Here is an 18,112-nt window from a genome sequence, read left to right as displayed (position 1 = left end):
GCATTGACACAATACTACAGTACTCTAGCATCATGCCATTAATACTTGTACATTAACCAATTGAGGACAAGTCCCAAGCACATTGAACATGTATACTGGGGCAAGTGTCTATGGGAAATGCATGTTGTAGCAAAATTGGCCCATCCTCAATGGGTTAAATATGATGGATATACTTACGGCGCACAGTCAGTCGACAAGTGCATACTGCTGTTCCATAGGGATTGGTTGCTCTGCATGTGTAGTCACCGGTATCCTCAGGAAGTGTTACATTGATGAGCAGTGAGACCCTGTTGCCATTGATGATGTACTGGAAGTCTGGCGAGTCTTGGATAATCTGGTCATCCTTCAACCAGGTGATCTGCGGGAAAGGATGTCCGGTGATGATGCAGTCCAGTTGAACACTCTGGCTCTCAGTGACCGTGGTGTCGGTCACCAACCTCCGGAAGGTTGGTGGTTCAGGCAAGGCCTCCTGGAACCCTGAGATATTGAGAGTGATGTTGATGTTGGGCATCTGCTGTGGAATGGTTTGTCCATAGATCTGAATGGGAGTTCCTGGATATCCTGGTTGTCCAGGAGTTCCAGGCTGTCCAGGGGTACCTGGTGCGGACCCTGGGGTGGTTGGCGTCTGAGAGAATCGCTGACTGGTGAAGGTCATGCCAGGAATTTCCACATCACTTTCCTCAGTCACTGTCTCAGTAACAGTTTTTGTTGTGGTGGTCTTGGTTGTTGTTCGCCTGGATGTGGTTGATAGCTCCTCAGTTGTTCTTTCTACATCAGACGGACCACTGACAACCTCTACAGTTCTTGTGGTGGTGGTGGGTACAGGTCCTGAAAGAGCATTTGTATTAAACAAAGAAAACTATTAAACATATACACCATTTGTATCAGCATTTATCGTCACTGTGCCAAGGAACTTACAGTAACTGCAACTTGCCAAAGTTTTACAATGGCATTAATATAATTTCTCCCAACTTGACCTCATTTAATAAATTTGATAGTCCACAAAGGCATAGCAGTGCCTTAGTCCATCAGGGTGGACATGGCGACATGAACAGGGTGAGGTGGATTAAATGTCATCTCTATTCATTGACATGACATCTGTGTCAACTGGCGAGGAAATCACTCCAACAACTGTGCCTACAGGCAAATGAGGCACAGTGAGGGTTAATGAAAATTACCTACATGAGACAAAGATATATCAAGTGCCACTGCCATGTCATATGAAACAAAGAAGGATACTGGCAACACTCCCTGCAGGACCTGGTAGAAGTACCAAGTATATCATGGATAAAGTACATCGGCAATTTAAGTTTAATTCTTGCATATTCCTCCGTTGTAAGTAAATGATTTGTCTTAGCATCTGAACTGCCTTTGCAACACAAAATCAGGTTGTCAGACAAGGTGCTTTGTTTATCTTACAAATTGAGTTTTTAAATACCCCCTGTACGTGCGTATATACAACTATACAGGGCTCGATATTAGCAGTGGCCCAATGATCCAGGGCCACTTCAAATTGGTGACGGGCCACCAAATGTATCTTTTGGTGGCCTGATCGGGTAACTAAGATTCAAAATGGATTGTTACCTTTGCTTTCATTTCAGGCCACTACATATCTTTCTTTTTTTTTTTGGCCACCAAAATTTAATATTGAAAGTTTTTGCTGGCCAGAACGGGCCACCAGAAAAAAAAAGCTAGTGTCGAGCCCGAGTATATTTATATGTAATTTCACTGTTGTAATGCAAGCTACAACACCCTCTCAATGTGCTGTCTGACCTTGTGCAAACTGCAGCCCCTGAGTAACCTGGGAGGTGACGGGGACGGACACACCCGGCGACACCGTCACACCAGGAGCGGAGACGGTGTGGATGCCAGGCTGAGGAACCATTCCATCCTGGTCCAGGTTGATGTGGATGTGGAGATCTTGGTGGGGTTCTCTACCATCCATCTGGTAGTGGTAGGTGGACGCTGAGAACAGAATTACAAAAGGTACAATATTCCAGATATGTGCAAGAATATCTTTGTGGGGAAGTTCTATGTGGAGTACAATGTATGTACAATGAAGCCCACACAATTTGTAGACCAATAATCAATTTCTAATAGGCACCTGATGCTCCATGCACTGTTCCTAAGAGGAGCTAAGAGACCTCAGAGGAATATGACTTAAAATGAGGGAGCTTCTAAAACAATGAAGAGTTAATATCTTCTAACAAATTCACAATGCTAGCATACACTACTTTCAGATATACTGTTGACGTGTTATCAATTGAGTATCTGAATATAAGAACGACTCACGTCCATGGAGGACTATTTCGAGTAAACTTAAAAAAACTTCATATCTTTTTTATTTGTCCAATAATATTCTATTCAACTGTGATGGGAAGGCAACATTGTATATATCAATTAGAACATATATTATTATGACAATTAACATTTACATTAATTGTGGAGAGGCCATTTTGTGTGATGGACTTGGGTCGTTCTTTGAATCATATACATGATATTCTGCTATAGAGATGAGAGAAAGATGAGAGAGGGCGCTATAATATGAATGTAAAAATGACCCAAGTCCTTCGTTCTTACATTCATATATGATTTAACTCATTCATTTCAGGCACTTCCGGGGGTAATTAGGATTCATCATTTATACACAAGATGAGTCTATGCATAAGCTACAATTTCACATGTCAAACTGAATTTGGCCAAAAATTGGACTTGGGTCCTTCTTATATTCAGGTCTTCAATTGCATGCAGTCAAGCCTGCCTATAGTGGTTACCCATGGGAGATGAAAAAAAAGTGGCCACTATAGACAGAGTCTTCAACATTGCTTTTCTCTCGGTGGGATCATTATCATTATTATGGGGTTTTTTGTATGGTATTCCTGCAGGTTGACGTGAAGGTAGATTGATTTTACTAACAAATTTCAATTTGTTGCAAATTTGATGCTAATATTAATTGCACTTTTTTTCTGTAAAAAAAAAACACATTTATGGGTTTCTGTTAAAGATGGAATTAATAAATGAAAAATGAATATTTCAGGTCATCCCTGAATGTGTCTTTGATTGTATTCAACTCAGCCTTATAGAAAACATTCAAACTTGATGAGTAAGCTGATATACCAATGGCATTACAATGTAAATCCCCTCTAAAGAACTAGGCAAAGAGGCATGAAGTACTTTGTCAAGGGGCGCTTCTGCTGCTGCAAGCAGACTCGAACCACAGACCTAACATTTGAGGGTCCACAGTCTTAACCACTGAGCCATATGGCTCCTCCTATCATCAAAACATACATGTATCTCACAAATTATCCCTTTCTGTGCCAATGAATCAAATGTGGACAAATCTCACATACATACCTAAGGACAGGTAATAAAGCAGCACACAGATGATTAATCAAGTAGTACAAGAGTAGATGCGCCCTGTCATAATAGAGATGTTAGAACGGGATGGGGATAGATACTTACGTGCCACAGTCAGCTGGGCAATGGATGTTGCCTCGCCGGCCTGGTTGGTTGCCTTGACGATGTATTCACCGGAGTCCTCAGGATAGACACAGGAGATTTCCAGAATACAGTTTCCATCTTCCGTGATCCTGATTGTGATGCGGTTGTCCGGGCGGAGCTCCCTTCCACTCTAAAATGACCAAGAATCAAGCAGTTCGTTCACAAATATTCCTTTAAAGAATCACACAAATGGTCATCGGCTCATGAGCTGTGTGGACACTGGTGGAGAACATATTAGCCAAAATTGTGTGCTTACGATTGTTCTTCAAAGTGGTGAGAGTCAAAAGCAGTCTCAAATTGTATTTCCAAAACATTTAATAAAATTTAAATTGCTCTGTTATCAGTTAACTCAAAAGATAGGGAAAAAAACCACATAGTATTGAAACATGACAACTTGAAGATAAATTATATGAAAAAAAAAAACTACTGGTATTACCCAGAGGAATTTTCAATAAATGTGAAATATGTAACATGCAATAAGTCTTCAAGAATCAACAGATACAGATGGTACAATCTATCAAAACAGTTTTTTTTTTTTTTTTTTTTGGGGGGGGGGGGGGGGGGGGTGTTTTTTTTCTTTTGTACATAAATCTGCAGATCTGACAACGCGTAAGTTTAAATGCATATGTCATGTCTCACCTTATACCACCTGACAGTTGGGCGTGGGTGACCACTGACATGGCACTCGAACCGCGCCGAACCTCCTTCCACGGCCTCCTGGCTCGTCAGGAAGGAGTGGAAGGACGGTGGTTGGACGGGTCGAGGGCCAAGTGGGGCTGGCTCCCTGGGCGCGCCTGGCGCACTGGGTCCTGGTACCCGGGCTGCCGGTGGAGGACCACCTATCCTGAAGGTAGGAGGTTCTACCTGGATCTCGAGGTCTGATGAGTAGATGTCTTCCGGTGTTGTAGTGAGAGTGGACTGGATAAAGCGTTGGTGTTTGGTCTCGCGGATGACGCGCTGCTCTTCGTCTAGAGGATCAGTTTCAATTGTGTTAATAGAGATGACATGCAAGTGTATGGCTAAATCTGAGCAAACAAGTGCTCACAACCAGACACAACCTACTCTGGCATGGACTTGGAAAAAAGCAGATCATCTGCATTGGTAAATTACGAATTTTTATCGTAACACTGGAATCATAAATTAACATGATGACTACACATTGTCACTTTTCCACTGAAGATGCTACTTCAGATCAGCTCTTTGATCCTTTATCTTCAAGAGATATAAGAGATATACTGTATCATGAATGTATAAAAGCAAAATATCATTGAAAATTGTAGTCTACATATATGCCATAAGATGAACAAATTCTATCCCGTTACATCATATTTTGCATCATTATTTCCAAATCAATTCAAAACTCTTCAGACAGATGTAAATGAAAAAATAATCGAGAGTATATTTGACTACAAATGACTATTCAGAAATGTCAAAATGGGAAGTTGGGATGCCTTCAATTTACTTTAGTCAATAATTTTGCTGCATTTAACTGGTTCCGATGAAATTCTGAGATCCCAATAGATATTTGACAGGATCTTCAATGTTCACTTTGGCAATAAGTTAACTTTAGTTTCTTTTATGAGCTAAATGTTATTTTCTGGCAATTATATAGAACCTTGAATAAATATCAATACCTTCAACAATGAGCTTTGCGGTGCAAGATGCCAAACCAGCGACATTCTCAATCTTGCAGGTGATCTTGCCGGAGTCACTCGGTGCCACCCGTACGAAAGTCAGTGTTGTGGTGCCGTCTGGTTTCTTCTCAATCTTACAATTTGGAGAAGGTTTCAGTTCCTGTCCATCACGCAACCATTTGATTGACGGCATTGGCTTGCCAGCGACCTGTGACTCAAATCGTCCAGCCTCACCAGGTTTAGCGTGGCAGTGGTTGATGAACTTCAAGAAGGTTGGCGGTTTTCTCTCCTCCGGTTCGGGAGGCATGAGTACGTAATGTTTGGTTTGCATTGGCACTGCTTTGGTTTGCTGGGTGACCTGCGGTTTGATTGGTGAGGTCTTGGACACGGGCGGTGCCCATGGTGCAGAGGGCTTTGGTGCCACATCTGGTTTAGCGGGCACACTCGGCATCTTGGACGGCTTTGGCATTGTCGGTGGCTTGGTCGGAAAGGTCGGTTTTGCTTTCTCTGTGGGTTCAAACCTTGATTTCAGGGATGCGGTGATACTTGGCTTCGGTGGACCAGCCTGGGTCTGGGTGTGAGGAGGCATGTGCACCACTGGCGGTGTCTTCATGTCTGTCTGTGGTATCTCAGGCTCGGGGTCCACATGCAGCATAGGCTGCGGTAGCACCGTGGCTTTGGCTGGCGGCGCCGGCCTCCCCAACTTGGGCTCACGGTGTGGGGATGGTTTCCTCGTTGGGGACAAGTCCTTCTTCATTGGGCGCACAGGTGAGGTGTCCTTGTATGCATAGGCTTGTGCTCTCTGTGCCTCCTCAATCTTTGTTTGAATGGTTGTCTTGGCTTGTATTTTGGTCATGGTTGCTGACCTGTCCACCGGCTTCTCCTGGCTGTCGTCAGTGTGCGTGGCGAAAGGATGACCATCGTCATCCTCGCTCTCCTTCCGCATGCGTTTCTTCTTCTTTGGCAGGATGAGGGTTTCATCGTATGGCAAGATATCATCAAGGTCAACGTCAGTGTCTGAGTCCAAGCCAGGGTCTACACTGGCACTGACATCCCCACCATACGACTCGCTGAAGCTCAGGAGGTTTCCAGCAGGAGCGTCAATGTCCACTAGAGGTAGGCAAGGGAATAGATGGAATGGATGGAAGACAGTTTGAAAATTTTATTAGATTTAATGTCCACTAGAGGTAGGCAAGGGAATGGATGGAATGGATGGAAGACAGTTTGGAAATTTTATTAGATTCCATACAAGTTGATTAAAGGCCGCCATACCCTATACAACATTCGGTCGCACAATTGACAGACTTTGAAACCAAAATAAATCACAATGGCCTCAGAATAAACACGCTTGTTTATATCAGATAAAAAGTTGCTTTAATAGTCGTGCGACTGAAAGTCGTATAGTGTTCAGTGGCCTTAAGATGTATCAAATCCAAACGATGCCTACTAATTATTGATCCATGATCAAATTCTTAGAAATTTTGGACCTAAATTAGCGCTAAACATCATGAATTTTAAAGTAGGTACATATTCCATGTACATTATGTATGCATATACTCTAGATATGCACACAGCTTCGTGTCTATCTACTGTACATGGTATCTACATACACGTACAGTACATATAATGCATATTGTACACTTGTACATACAAGTACATACATACATAATTCACAAGTACAGGCTGTATGCATATAATATATAATTGCATATCCATATGTACTGTATACATGCATATGTACACACACTCGCACACACACTCACATGTATATACACTTCGTTTACCCAAAATTGCTATTCACATGATGTTGAATTAAAAAAAAAAAATTCCGCAACTACAGTATGTGACTGATGTCATGTACCCTCTTTGAGCAACAAAATAAATGAATTCACGGAAGTTTAGAGTGGTGCTTAGCACTTACATACATGTTCCATGACACCAACAAGCATACACTCACATCTTAATGAAGAATAGTATCACGACCTAATAACCTAATGTCTTGGAATAATTTCTTACCAATTAAGTAGCATTGTGTAATATATTGAATTTAAGTGCTACCGACTGGGTATACAATGTATGTGTATATACACAAATATAATGTACACATACTTGTAATATGTGTACGTATCAACATATTATGTTTGATTGTTGTCTCCAGTGACAGAAGGTGGTAAATTGCAAAGTTTGCTTCGCAGATCTTAAAATGGGATGATATCTATCTCTCATTCTGTTCCTGTATGCCTCCACTGCAAAATTTAAACACTGACAAAATTGTCTCACAAGTCTTGATTCACGAAATATAATATTCACGGATCATCTGGCCTACAAACTTAAAATCTACTTCTTTATTCAGTCAGAATATACAGCTACATAGTCCATGCAGAGTTGGGTATTCTTTATTATAGGGCCTCTTTTAAATTGACACACTACTGAAACTGAATGATGTCATGTTTTATAATCATAAATTAACTGATTGATTTCGATTTATATAAGGTTTGCTTTCACACTATCTTTCACAAAAGATGAAGCCTTTTCTATGAAACCAACTAAATGGTAATATCTGAAAGTATGCAAACAACTAGTGTTTACAAATTATATAAGAAAACCTAAAAAAAATATTAAATTATGATATTAAAGGTAGGATGTGTATTAAATGTATTACTGTCAACACTGATTTTAGATTAAACTCAACAAACTGGGCAGTCAATACAACATTGTAGTTTAATGTTGGCTTAAAGAAATTACAGAGTGGACAGCAGATTCAAAATTCCTTGGCTAAACTTAGTTGCTTGTTTGTTTGTAAATACGAAAAAAACCTTATCATTTCAGTGATTACAACATATGCATTTATGCATATGCATTTATGCATTATGCATTTATAGAGTTTGAATTTTCAGGAATCCTATAGATATGTTGTACGCATCTGGGTTGAAATGCAGTATCAAAAGCCTCGACAGGTCTGTGTATAAAAGTACTCCTGACCACTACCTTGTACCTCTCATCTAACACCTGGGCCCTGTTTCACTCACATACAATGTACATTGTAGTGTAGGAACCCTATTGAGCCAAACAATGAATCCAAAGTTGGGACAAATTCAGACCTTCTCTACATTTGTAGTTGGGGAGAATTAAAAGACTTTTAAGATGTGCTCTGCAATTTGGCAAGGAGGGCAGAAGATATTGTTCCCAAATGGCTTAGTTGAACAGTTCCTAAATTGTGAGGTCTGATTGATCCCAAAATTGTCCCTAGGATTAGCTGAACTGAACTAAGGATTGATTTTAGGATCTTAGTGAAACAGGCCCTGGAAGGTAATTTAATCATTCAAAAACTTGCAATGCTGCTCATTAATCCCAGGCAAATACCATGCATATATCACAACAGAAAAGATTCTTTTCTTAAAGTACTGTCAGAAATTCCAGGTTCATGTGGACTTATTAATTACAAGACACAAACAAATTTTTAATGGCAGTCAAGGACATTGCCTAATAAATACTAGAGATTTGCCTGACATGGCAACTAAAATATGTGCTAAAAATGTAATTATAAAAGGATGTACAAGATGCGAAAAGTTGTATGAATTTCTAAAAACAGTCATGATTTGTAATAGATCAGTATCTAATCCATTGTTAATCGAAAAACATATGGCTTACCATGTACATGTACATTGTACCAGTATCTAAAGAAGTGCAAATCTATTTCTAGGCATAACCAACATTCAGGTTGGGCTACTAGGAGGATGCACTAGTAAAACGACACTGCAAAGACGAATACTTACACATTCACACGCTTCACTGGCCATGGGTCAGGGTGACGATGGTTAGACCACAACAGTTGGAGGCAGGCAGGAGATGAGACAGTCGGGCAAAGTGGGCGGGCGCATGCACACACACACGGGCAGTGCATTGTGGGATATGACATCCGGCCATGCATGTCATGCTTTTTATCATGCAACGAGATTGTGACAACAGATTCTAGCGCTGCATCTAGTCTAAATGGCACGCATGATCACAGATTCTTTATATGGTAAAAGAGTACATACACATATTTATTCTACACCCAGTTTTACACTACAGTATATGTTGTATATGTAGATATCTAAAATTGATGCACTGTATAAGTGCAAACACTTTGCTTTGATAATATTCAATAAACAACTTGAAAGTTTTTACCTCTAGCAGAATACAACTTGTACCTATCTTGAAAATTACTTTTTGTTTTATTTTACAGGAGAAATGGACAGATGAGGAACTATATTTTTTAAATTGTTATCATTTATGTACACTAAAGAATATTGGTATACAATTAAGAGGCATGTAACTCCGAAATAACCCTTCTCTTCTACATTCTCCAATTCCTATTAACTTTGCATGGGTTCCATAAATTCTGGCAATAATATGGTTAGGCCTTCTGTATAACAGTGAGACATTGCAGCATTATAAGTGGACCTTTAGATTGTGCTTGTACAATGTATGTGTGTGAATGGTCACAAAACATAAATTTTGTTGACAAACATCTTCTATAATCTCTCCAAAATGAAAACTGCTAATACTGAGGTTGACTATTCTATTTCAGATGCCTACAGTGTACATGTATACTTTGCTTGAAAGATATGGTAACGGCACGGGCGTGTATATAGTAAGACTGTATCAGTTATATTATAACACAGAGATTCTGAGAAGGATTTTGCCAGACTCGCTCTTTCAATGCTTACGAGACACTATGCTCAACTACTCCACACCAGGTTGTTCACAAAACAATGTCTACTGTAATCCTAAAACCAACATGTCATCGAGTTCTCCATCTCAAAGGATTGACCTTTTTTCTCTTTTTTTTTACACTTATTTGAGATTTACTATTACAAACTTTCTTCAAAATAACTTTCCCATAGTAGGAATTTTGGGTACTCATTATCTATTAAAAGTTCACTTTTTCATTTTTTATGCATTCTTGGCAATTCAGGTATCTGATCTAAAATGTTCAGAACTAACATTTCTTTTGGTTATTTTGGGGCTGAATATAAAAAATGTAAATAAGACAAAGACAAAACAAAACAAAACATACATGAAAAGATATATGCAACAATAGCAGGCTGCATGATATAAACATACATGCCATTTGCATTAATACAAGGCCACTAAAGAAATCACATAATGGTGATACAAAACTCAGGGCATAGGTGTGCAAAAAACAACAACAAACAAACAAAAACAAACATAAAAATCACATTTGATGGGCAGGGGTGTAAAATAATTGTTTTCAGTCCATTCTTTTCACATAACAAAATATTGTTGATATTTCAATGTGATTGTTTGATACAAATTCTTTGAAAAATCTGCTGAAAAAGCTTCTATCAGTGATGAGAGTACTTTTGAATTGAAGAGTGTTTTCATCCCTTGCATGAAACATACTGTAATTCTGTTAAATTCATTGCAAATATCATTGCTAATGCAGATATTTCTGATGCAAAAATTAGATACCGTCTAGTATGAATTTGCTGTCAGTAACAAAATTCCAAATTTCATATAGATGCAGTCTTTGCAGATGAACATTCTATTTTTTTTTTTTTTTAATGAGCATAACATTAAAATAAGATGTATTACATACAATTGTAATACATTATCTCCTGGGTAGTCTGCACTACTGCTCAAACTTTATTAAGTACTTCCAATTGAAACTGAAGAAATGCTGAGTGAAAATGTTTACACTGATGTGGACAAGAAACGAGACACACTTTTAATGTGATTTGCTGTGATGGGTGATGACCTGCAAGTACATGCAGATACACACATTGATGTTCATGCTTACTCAAAGCATTCAAATCATCTGTTTTTTTTTTTTTCAAATGCTACACTTGTAATGTCCACTTGCTGTATATACTGTACATGTACACATGCTGTGCAAACTTTGATACAATTACAAAACTTAAACACAATTCTGCAGTCCCAGCTGCAACTGCAGTATGGTTCTTCCAGTCTTAACTCATTTTGACAGCCATGTTTAAAATCCTTGGGTCACTGGAGTTATGACTGTGTAAGAGGGCACAGTAAGCTGGGGCTGGTAACACATGCTATTTGTGTGATCTCTTTTCTCTCCCCCCCCCCTTTTTTTTTAAGGCTGATTACTAAAGGACAAGTTCACCTTCATAAACATAAGGATTGAGAGAATGTAGCAATATTAGTAGAACATATCATTGAAAGTTTGAGGAAAATCGGACAATCCGTTCAAAAGTTATGAATTTTTGAAGTTTTTGTGCAGTAACCGCTGGATGAGAAGACTACTGCAGTGTGTGAATAACTTAGATGTCACATGCGTACAACAGTATAAGGAAAATATAAAGAGAATTTAACAAAATTTCATCTTTTGAAAAAAGTACACATTCCCCCGACTCGTTACCGACAGATGTTATGGGTAATATTATTCCCCTTGCCTTTAGAAAGAGGCAAGTCAAGTGCTCTTTTATTATGCGAAACAAAGTGAAAATATGTTGAATTTTCTTTACATTTTCTTTATACTGTTGTACGCATAGGACTCACAAGCTGTAGTAGTCTCCTCATCCAGCGGTTCCAACACAAAAATTTTAAAAATTCATAACTTTTGCATCGATTGTCCAATTTTCCTCAAACTTTCACTGATGTGTTCTACTAATATTGTTGCATTCTCTCAATCCTTATGTTCATGAAGGTGAACTTGTCCTTTAATGTCTAATCTTGTAGTTTTTGGAATGCTTGCTGTATTCTGAAAACATTTGTCTTCTGTTTCGTACATGTATGTGTTAAAGTATGGTCTGGCCTGCTTTATGTGTGGTATCACTCTTTAAGTCTGTAATGTTGAAAGAATATGGAAGATGATATCATAGAATTGCCACAAAAGTTTGTACAAAAATGATGACTTCACTGTATCTTGCCATCCTTCAATCATCATCATGGTTATTTAAATGCAAAATGTAAAACTAAACATCTGTGTCTACAGGTCAGAGAAGGTATAGGCATACAGTCTATAGAGATAAACAATTTCAATGACTCACTGGAAAAAAAAAACTCCCCAAAACAAATGCTGACTTTCTAAAAGGGTATAACAATATTCTCATCATTACAGATGGTGCGAGAAGCAAATTGGCCAATTTTGTCAGAAATACAAACTGGTTTGTAGGGCAACTTCAATATGACCTGTTCAAAGTTGGGACTACAGATTGTAGAATTAGCAATGGCTAGTAAAGCTATCCATGGTTATCTGATCCTGGGGTTGTGTTATCATTGTGAAGTCATTGTCCTCACGACACTTGACTTGCCACAATGATAGGCCAATGCCTTAAATTCCTCAAATGCCTAACATTCCAATCTACAAGGTAAGAGAATTAATCTCATTTGAATCAGTATCACTTTATCTGGATTCTAATCTATTGTGAAATTCAAAGTGAGTTAATGAAAAGTTTTTAATGAAAGTTCCCTCTTTTGCTTTGCACATTTTGCTTCTTGCCGATTGGATAAAATTCCTTCCTTATCTAAGAGTCTATTTAAGTAACAGAGGACAAGTTGAGGATGTGTAAATAAAAATGGTAATCTCCCCTATGCAAATATACAATATTCCTTTCCTCATGTAGTGGATTGTTTAAACTTACTGAGATTACTGATTCTTGCGGTGAGGTATTTCTGCTGCAACTGATTAGCAAATTGCCCTTCATCAACATTAATATATCTGTACATGTACACCCATTATTCATTGTTTGAGTAATACCCATGATAAAAATCATGGACAATTTCAGTAAGTATGCCATCATTTTTATCATTGTTTTCACTGAAAACACTGAATAATCGATGAGTGCATGTATTTAGATGAATGTCAATGAACGGTAATTTGTCAATCGGGTGCAATTGTTGACACTTGCACAAAGCACTTTAAATCATTCTTCGTGTAACAGCAACTCGATATTGGGGGAATTCTTTCAACCTTTACTTTTCACTTCTTTTTCATTGTCATAACATACATGTACGTGTATCTCATTTAGGTCCTACTAGGGACATGCAGAAGGTGCAGACCGATTACTCGTCAGGCGTCCTTCATCCACGATGTACATGTACAGTATATTGTATTCAGGAAGCGTTTCTGGACCAGTTCCAAGGACTATGCATCGTCTCTCACGCAAAGACATATCTTTCAATGATTTACCTCCATTTGTTGGTAAATTTAACCCAAAGAAGACCAGCTGATTTCGTAATTATACTTGGAATGAGACTTCGATGGGTTAATGAATTAGTGTCTATTTACGTATCTCTTTGTGGATACACAATCTCACATATGCATGTACAAGTATACCTTTCCATGACATGAACCATCCGTCAAAACAATGTTGCACAGTGAAGCCAAGTGAAAATGCAAATTTAGGCAAACTGGTTGCAGAGTGAAAACTTTTATTTGTTGAAATATTACAAGTTTGATACTGAGAAGTTCCTGCAAGAATGAAAAGGTATTGATTTCTTTCTTCTTCTTCTTCTTTTTAAGAATCTTTTATGAAGCATGCTAGTGTGGTGTTTTGAGTTGATCTGTTGGGTTTTAATGCCTTCAATATCAAATCTAAATTCCATCTGAAGCCACATTTTCTACAAACTGTTTATGTGATGGCTGGTTTTCCAAATGTTTCTGTGATATATTGTTTGTATATGTACAGTTATACATAAATAAACCTGTACATTTTTTTTTTTCATTAGCACACATCATGCCTCGCTGGAAAGTTGAAATAGAAATATAAAAGTCAGGAATCAATATTCAACAAACTTAACCCGTTGAAGACTAGTCCCGAGTATACTCGGGCAGGTGTCTATGGGAAATGCATGTTGCAACAAAATCAGCCCGTCCTCAACGGGTTAACAGGTTTTTGTAGGAAGTGGAAAGTCACAAACCTTTCTTTATACTGAATGAGAAAGCATGTTGCTGCATCAATCTATTGATATCTGTTTTTACAAATATTCATAATCTGGAAGTGCAACAACTTATTTTTCATTTTAAAACTCCTGAAACTCAATCATAATGTCATATCTATTTCAAAGCATGTTCATTATTTGCTGATATTATTTTGGTTTGCTCAGCCACTCTTATTGGCAATGATCCTGACAGAATACAAATACCGACAGCTCGAGTGATGTCAATTAATTTTCATGATCTACAGTTCTAAAGCACCATTTAAACAATACAAACTTGTGTATTTTAAACAGGAAAAAACAAATGAGCACTGAAAGAGGACAGAAGCAAAATTTTGTTTCTAAGCTCAAGTAGCATAATTATGTGACTGCCCAGCTCATGAACCACAAAGCAGTCGCAGATACACTGTACAATGTAAGGATTCTCTCTAGTCGACCAATATAATCATAGGGGTTGACCCACTCAATTTTTTTTTAAAGATCGTCTTATTAAAATGGAAGAGTATCTTTTCTCTACCTTCAGTCAAACTTTGGTGGCTTAAAACAAAACTGAAATCGAGATGTTAGCAGTTTGTTTTCTGGACCATACACCATGTTTGTTTGTTTGTTTGTTTGGTTGGTTTTTTTGGACAGGTGCTGCTTCACAGATGTATTGGTACGTGTGCACAGTGTGCTTGAATGACCATTAATCTTTGAATCCTCTTTTTTTCCCTTTTCTACGAAACCGCCCCTCATTACTCTCTCTCTCATTTCGATCAATTCTTGAATAGGTTAGGATGGTCCAATGCCAACAAGTTATATAACATTTGCAAGCATAGCACTTGCTCTTTTAAACTATGTAGAAAAGTGGACATTCATTTCGGCTTACTTTTAGTGGGTTTTGAGCTGGGCGGTCACATTTTGTTTCTGAGTTCATGTGAGAGAAAAAAAAAACTAAACAAAGACTAAACATATTACTTGTTTGTCCTTTCTTAACGACTGTGTTCAAATTCATCATGGATTGAAAATATCCTAACAAAAAAAGAATAATATCTTTTAATCAATAGAGTTAAATGTTTGATCTTAGTCACAGCAAAACATATTTTGCTGTTATTCTATCTAGCAGTGCACTCCATCAATATTCACATCAAATTTGGTTTAAGAACTCTTTAATTTCACACCAAGAGACTACATCATAATCATATGAATTAGATGCCTACAGAACTTGAAAACAGTAGACATAAAATTCACTTGCTATTTTAAGTCTACCATAAAAAAAGTTAAATTTTGCCTGATTTAATTCAAACTTCAATTGTAAGCAAATCAAAAAGCACCTTTTACAAAATTATGAGTAGGTGTTCAGCATCTATGCAGAAGACAAGATTAACTACGACATGTACGTTAAACTCAACATGGCAAAGAGAGATATCTTTCTCTTAGCTTGCTCATGTCTGCGCTGCTAGTCTAATCGTTTGAACACAGTCAGGGCAAAGAAAGAGACAAACCAAGCACAAAATAAAACTAAAGAGCACATCAGTCCCCAGGCGGGCACAAGATGTGCTGGTCTGATTTGGGAGGCTTTCGCCTTCTCCTTCTCTATCGGGTCTGCCGAGATTCAAAGAAAGATAGAAAATGAAACATACAGAAAGTTTTAGATTGATAAATATATCATAGATAGATAGATTGATAGATAGATAGATAGATAGATAGATAGATAGATAGATATAGATAGACAGATATAATATATATATATATATATATATATATATATATATATATAGATAGATAGATAGATAGAGATAGACAGATATATATATATATATATATATATAGATAGATAGATAGGTAGATAGAAAGAGATAGATAGATAGATAGGTAGATAGATAGAGATAGATAGATAGATAGAGCTGTAGATAGATAGATAGCTTGATAGAAACAGTAGATAGATAGAGGAATAAATAGATCTATAAATAGAAGTGTAGTTATTGAGGCAGAAATCAAGAGATGGTGCGATAAAACAATAGTGTTAATGACATAATGTCTTACAAAAAGATCTAAATGTGTTCAGAGATCCTTCTCCATAGTAACAGGTTATTTGCACATACCTTACTTTACATGTTTCAGGGGCGGATCCAGAAATTCCATACAGGGGAGGCCCTTTTGCAAAATTAAAGGGGGACGCACATACCCCCCCCCCCCCCATTTTTGCTCTTTTTATTTCTTTTGTTTTGTCAAAAAACAAAGAGGGAGCGCGCGCCAGGTGTACCCTCCTCTGGATCTGCCACTGCGTTTTGTTTTGGTTGTCATCTTTGGTTGTTTCTATTTAACATGTTTCCTACATTGTATGTACCAGAAACTGTTCTAATCTTCTGTTCTTTGTTTTAAAGCGAAATTCCTCACTATAAAAATTGGGCTTTCCAAAAACAGAGTCAACTTTAATTGAGACAATGATAGAAGTTTCACCAAAATTGGTCACAAAATAGGAGAGGCATGGAATCTCAAGTTGCACATAATAATGATATTAAGAACAACAAAATGCAACCTGAAATAAATCTCCACTATTTGAAAAGTTTCTCTTGTTGACATGACATCAATAGAAATATGAAGCATTTTGATTGCAGTCTTGAAAAGGGACTTGCAGTTGCTTCAATATTGACCTAAAAACATAACTTCAACACTACTTCTGTGTACAAACTAATGAGACAGATGTGGGATGGTGACAAAGAATAACCTCCATCAATTTGCCAATATCACTTTTCAGCAAGAGAATGAGCAATACTGAATTCCATAACTTCCTCATTATTATCCATAATAATGAAATATTCTTATTTTGCCCAAATCAGACAGAACTTCCACCAGTCTGTTCATCATTTTTTTTTAAAATCATAGTCAACTAAAAAGCATTGTGGGAAATTGATGCACTTCAAAAATTATTTTGGAAGAATTCTGTAAGTTGTTTGTCCTTTCAGTGCCATATTGAGAATTTGACTTCAGGATCAACAATGCCCAATGGACAAGCAGTGGTTTAAAGAATGTGATGATATTGTCATACACTTGTAGCTTGAATGAGTATTGCACAAATGACACCTGAAAGTGTTTGAAGAACAGAACTGTGTAAATGTTTTCAGATGTTACAAATTCAAAGGAGTGTCATTGAACAATATATTCAATGACTGAGGCAAATCAATGTGAAGTTTACATTCAATTACAGTTCAGTGACTGAAGTCTATTTTCACTTGAGATGTTTGTTCTTTTTTTTTTTTGGCTACTTTGGGAAAGTCTATAGGTATGTTGAACCATACTGTATTTTTGTTTGTTTGTTTTTAAATGAATCATTTTGACGTCCATCTGATCTTAGGCAGCATCAATACCCCCAAAAAAGTGTTGGTCAGGTACTGACAGTTTTCAATATCAATGGTGAGATGTGGATGATAAGACAGTCACTGTGACTCGAAATCATCCCTGATGGAATGATTTCACCATCTTCTTGCTTGTCCTTCTGTGGATCCATCCGTCCCTGGAACTCTCTTTCTTTTTCTTTTTTTCTTTTTTTTTTGCCACACCATCTCCTGTGTGGAATTCTCACATCTGTTCAACATCCTCCACAGCCACTGCTCTCCTACAATGAGTTACAATCTCTCTCTGTCTCGATTTGAAACATTCAGTTTCCTGCGCCACCAGCACAACTCAGCACCAAGTCAATCACTTTGACATGCTAAATGCACAGAGAATAGATAATACATCTGAGTGACTACATGTAATACCACTTTCATCCAGTCATCATACAGTCATGCAACACCACCAAAGTTGGCATCTTTATCACTACTACACTAATCATTAATGAAAAATATAATATCACTCTTTCCACCTCGATAATTACCATAATCAACATCACAAATATCATCACAATCAGCTACACCAAAACTTGGAATCTTCAACCACCATCGCCATTTCTACTATACTTGTCACCCACCATCATCACCAGCACCACTATCACCACCAGCACCATCATCATCATCATCACCAACACCACTACCTTAACTACATTCACCATCATCATCACCACCAACAACACCACCACC

General features: G+C 37.7%; 1 protein-coding gene across 1 annotated transcript in view; it reads right to left on the bottom strand.

Moving 5' to 3' along the window:
* Window positions 1–18,112, bottom strand: part of LOC139728750 (uncharacterized) — a 278,601-nt gene that overhangs the window by 18,962 nt on the left and 241,527 nt on the right. The window contains exons 101-105 of the mRNA XM_071639694.1: window positions 5,136–6,245; window positions 4,141–4,469; window positions 3,463–3,631; window positions 1,774–1,965; window positions 178–828 (exon numbers count right to left, since the gene is read on the bottom strand). Coding sequence (XP_071495795.1) covers window positions 178–828; window positions 1,774–1,965; window positions 3,463–3,631; window positions 4,141–4,469; window positions 5,136–6,245 — 2,451 coding nt within the window. The remainder of the gene's footprint in view (window positions 1–177; window positions 829–1,773; window positions 1,966–3,462; window positions 3,632–4,140; window positions 4,470–5,135; window positions 6,246–18,112) is intronic.

This window comes from Diadema antillarum, unplaced genomic scaffold (assembly GCF_040938485.1).
Source record: "Diadema antillarum isolate AM-2024a unplaced genomic scaffold, OU_Dant_1.0 scf00000019, whole genome shotgun sequence".
NCBI lineage: Eukaryota > Metazoa > Echinodermata > Echinoidea > Diadematoida > Diadematidae > Diadema > Diadema antillarum.
This window is presented reverse-complemented; position numbering and strand designations above follow the sequence as displayed.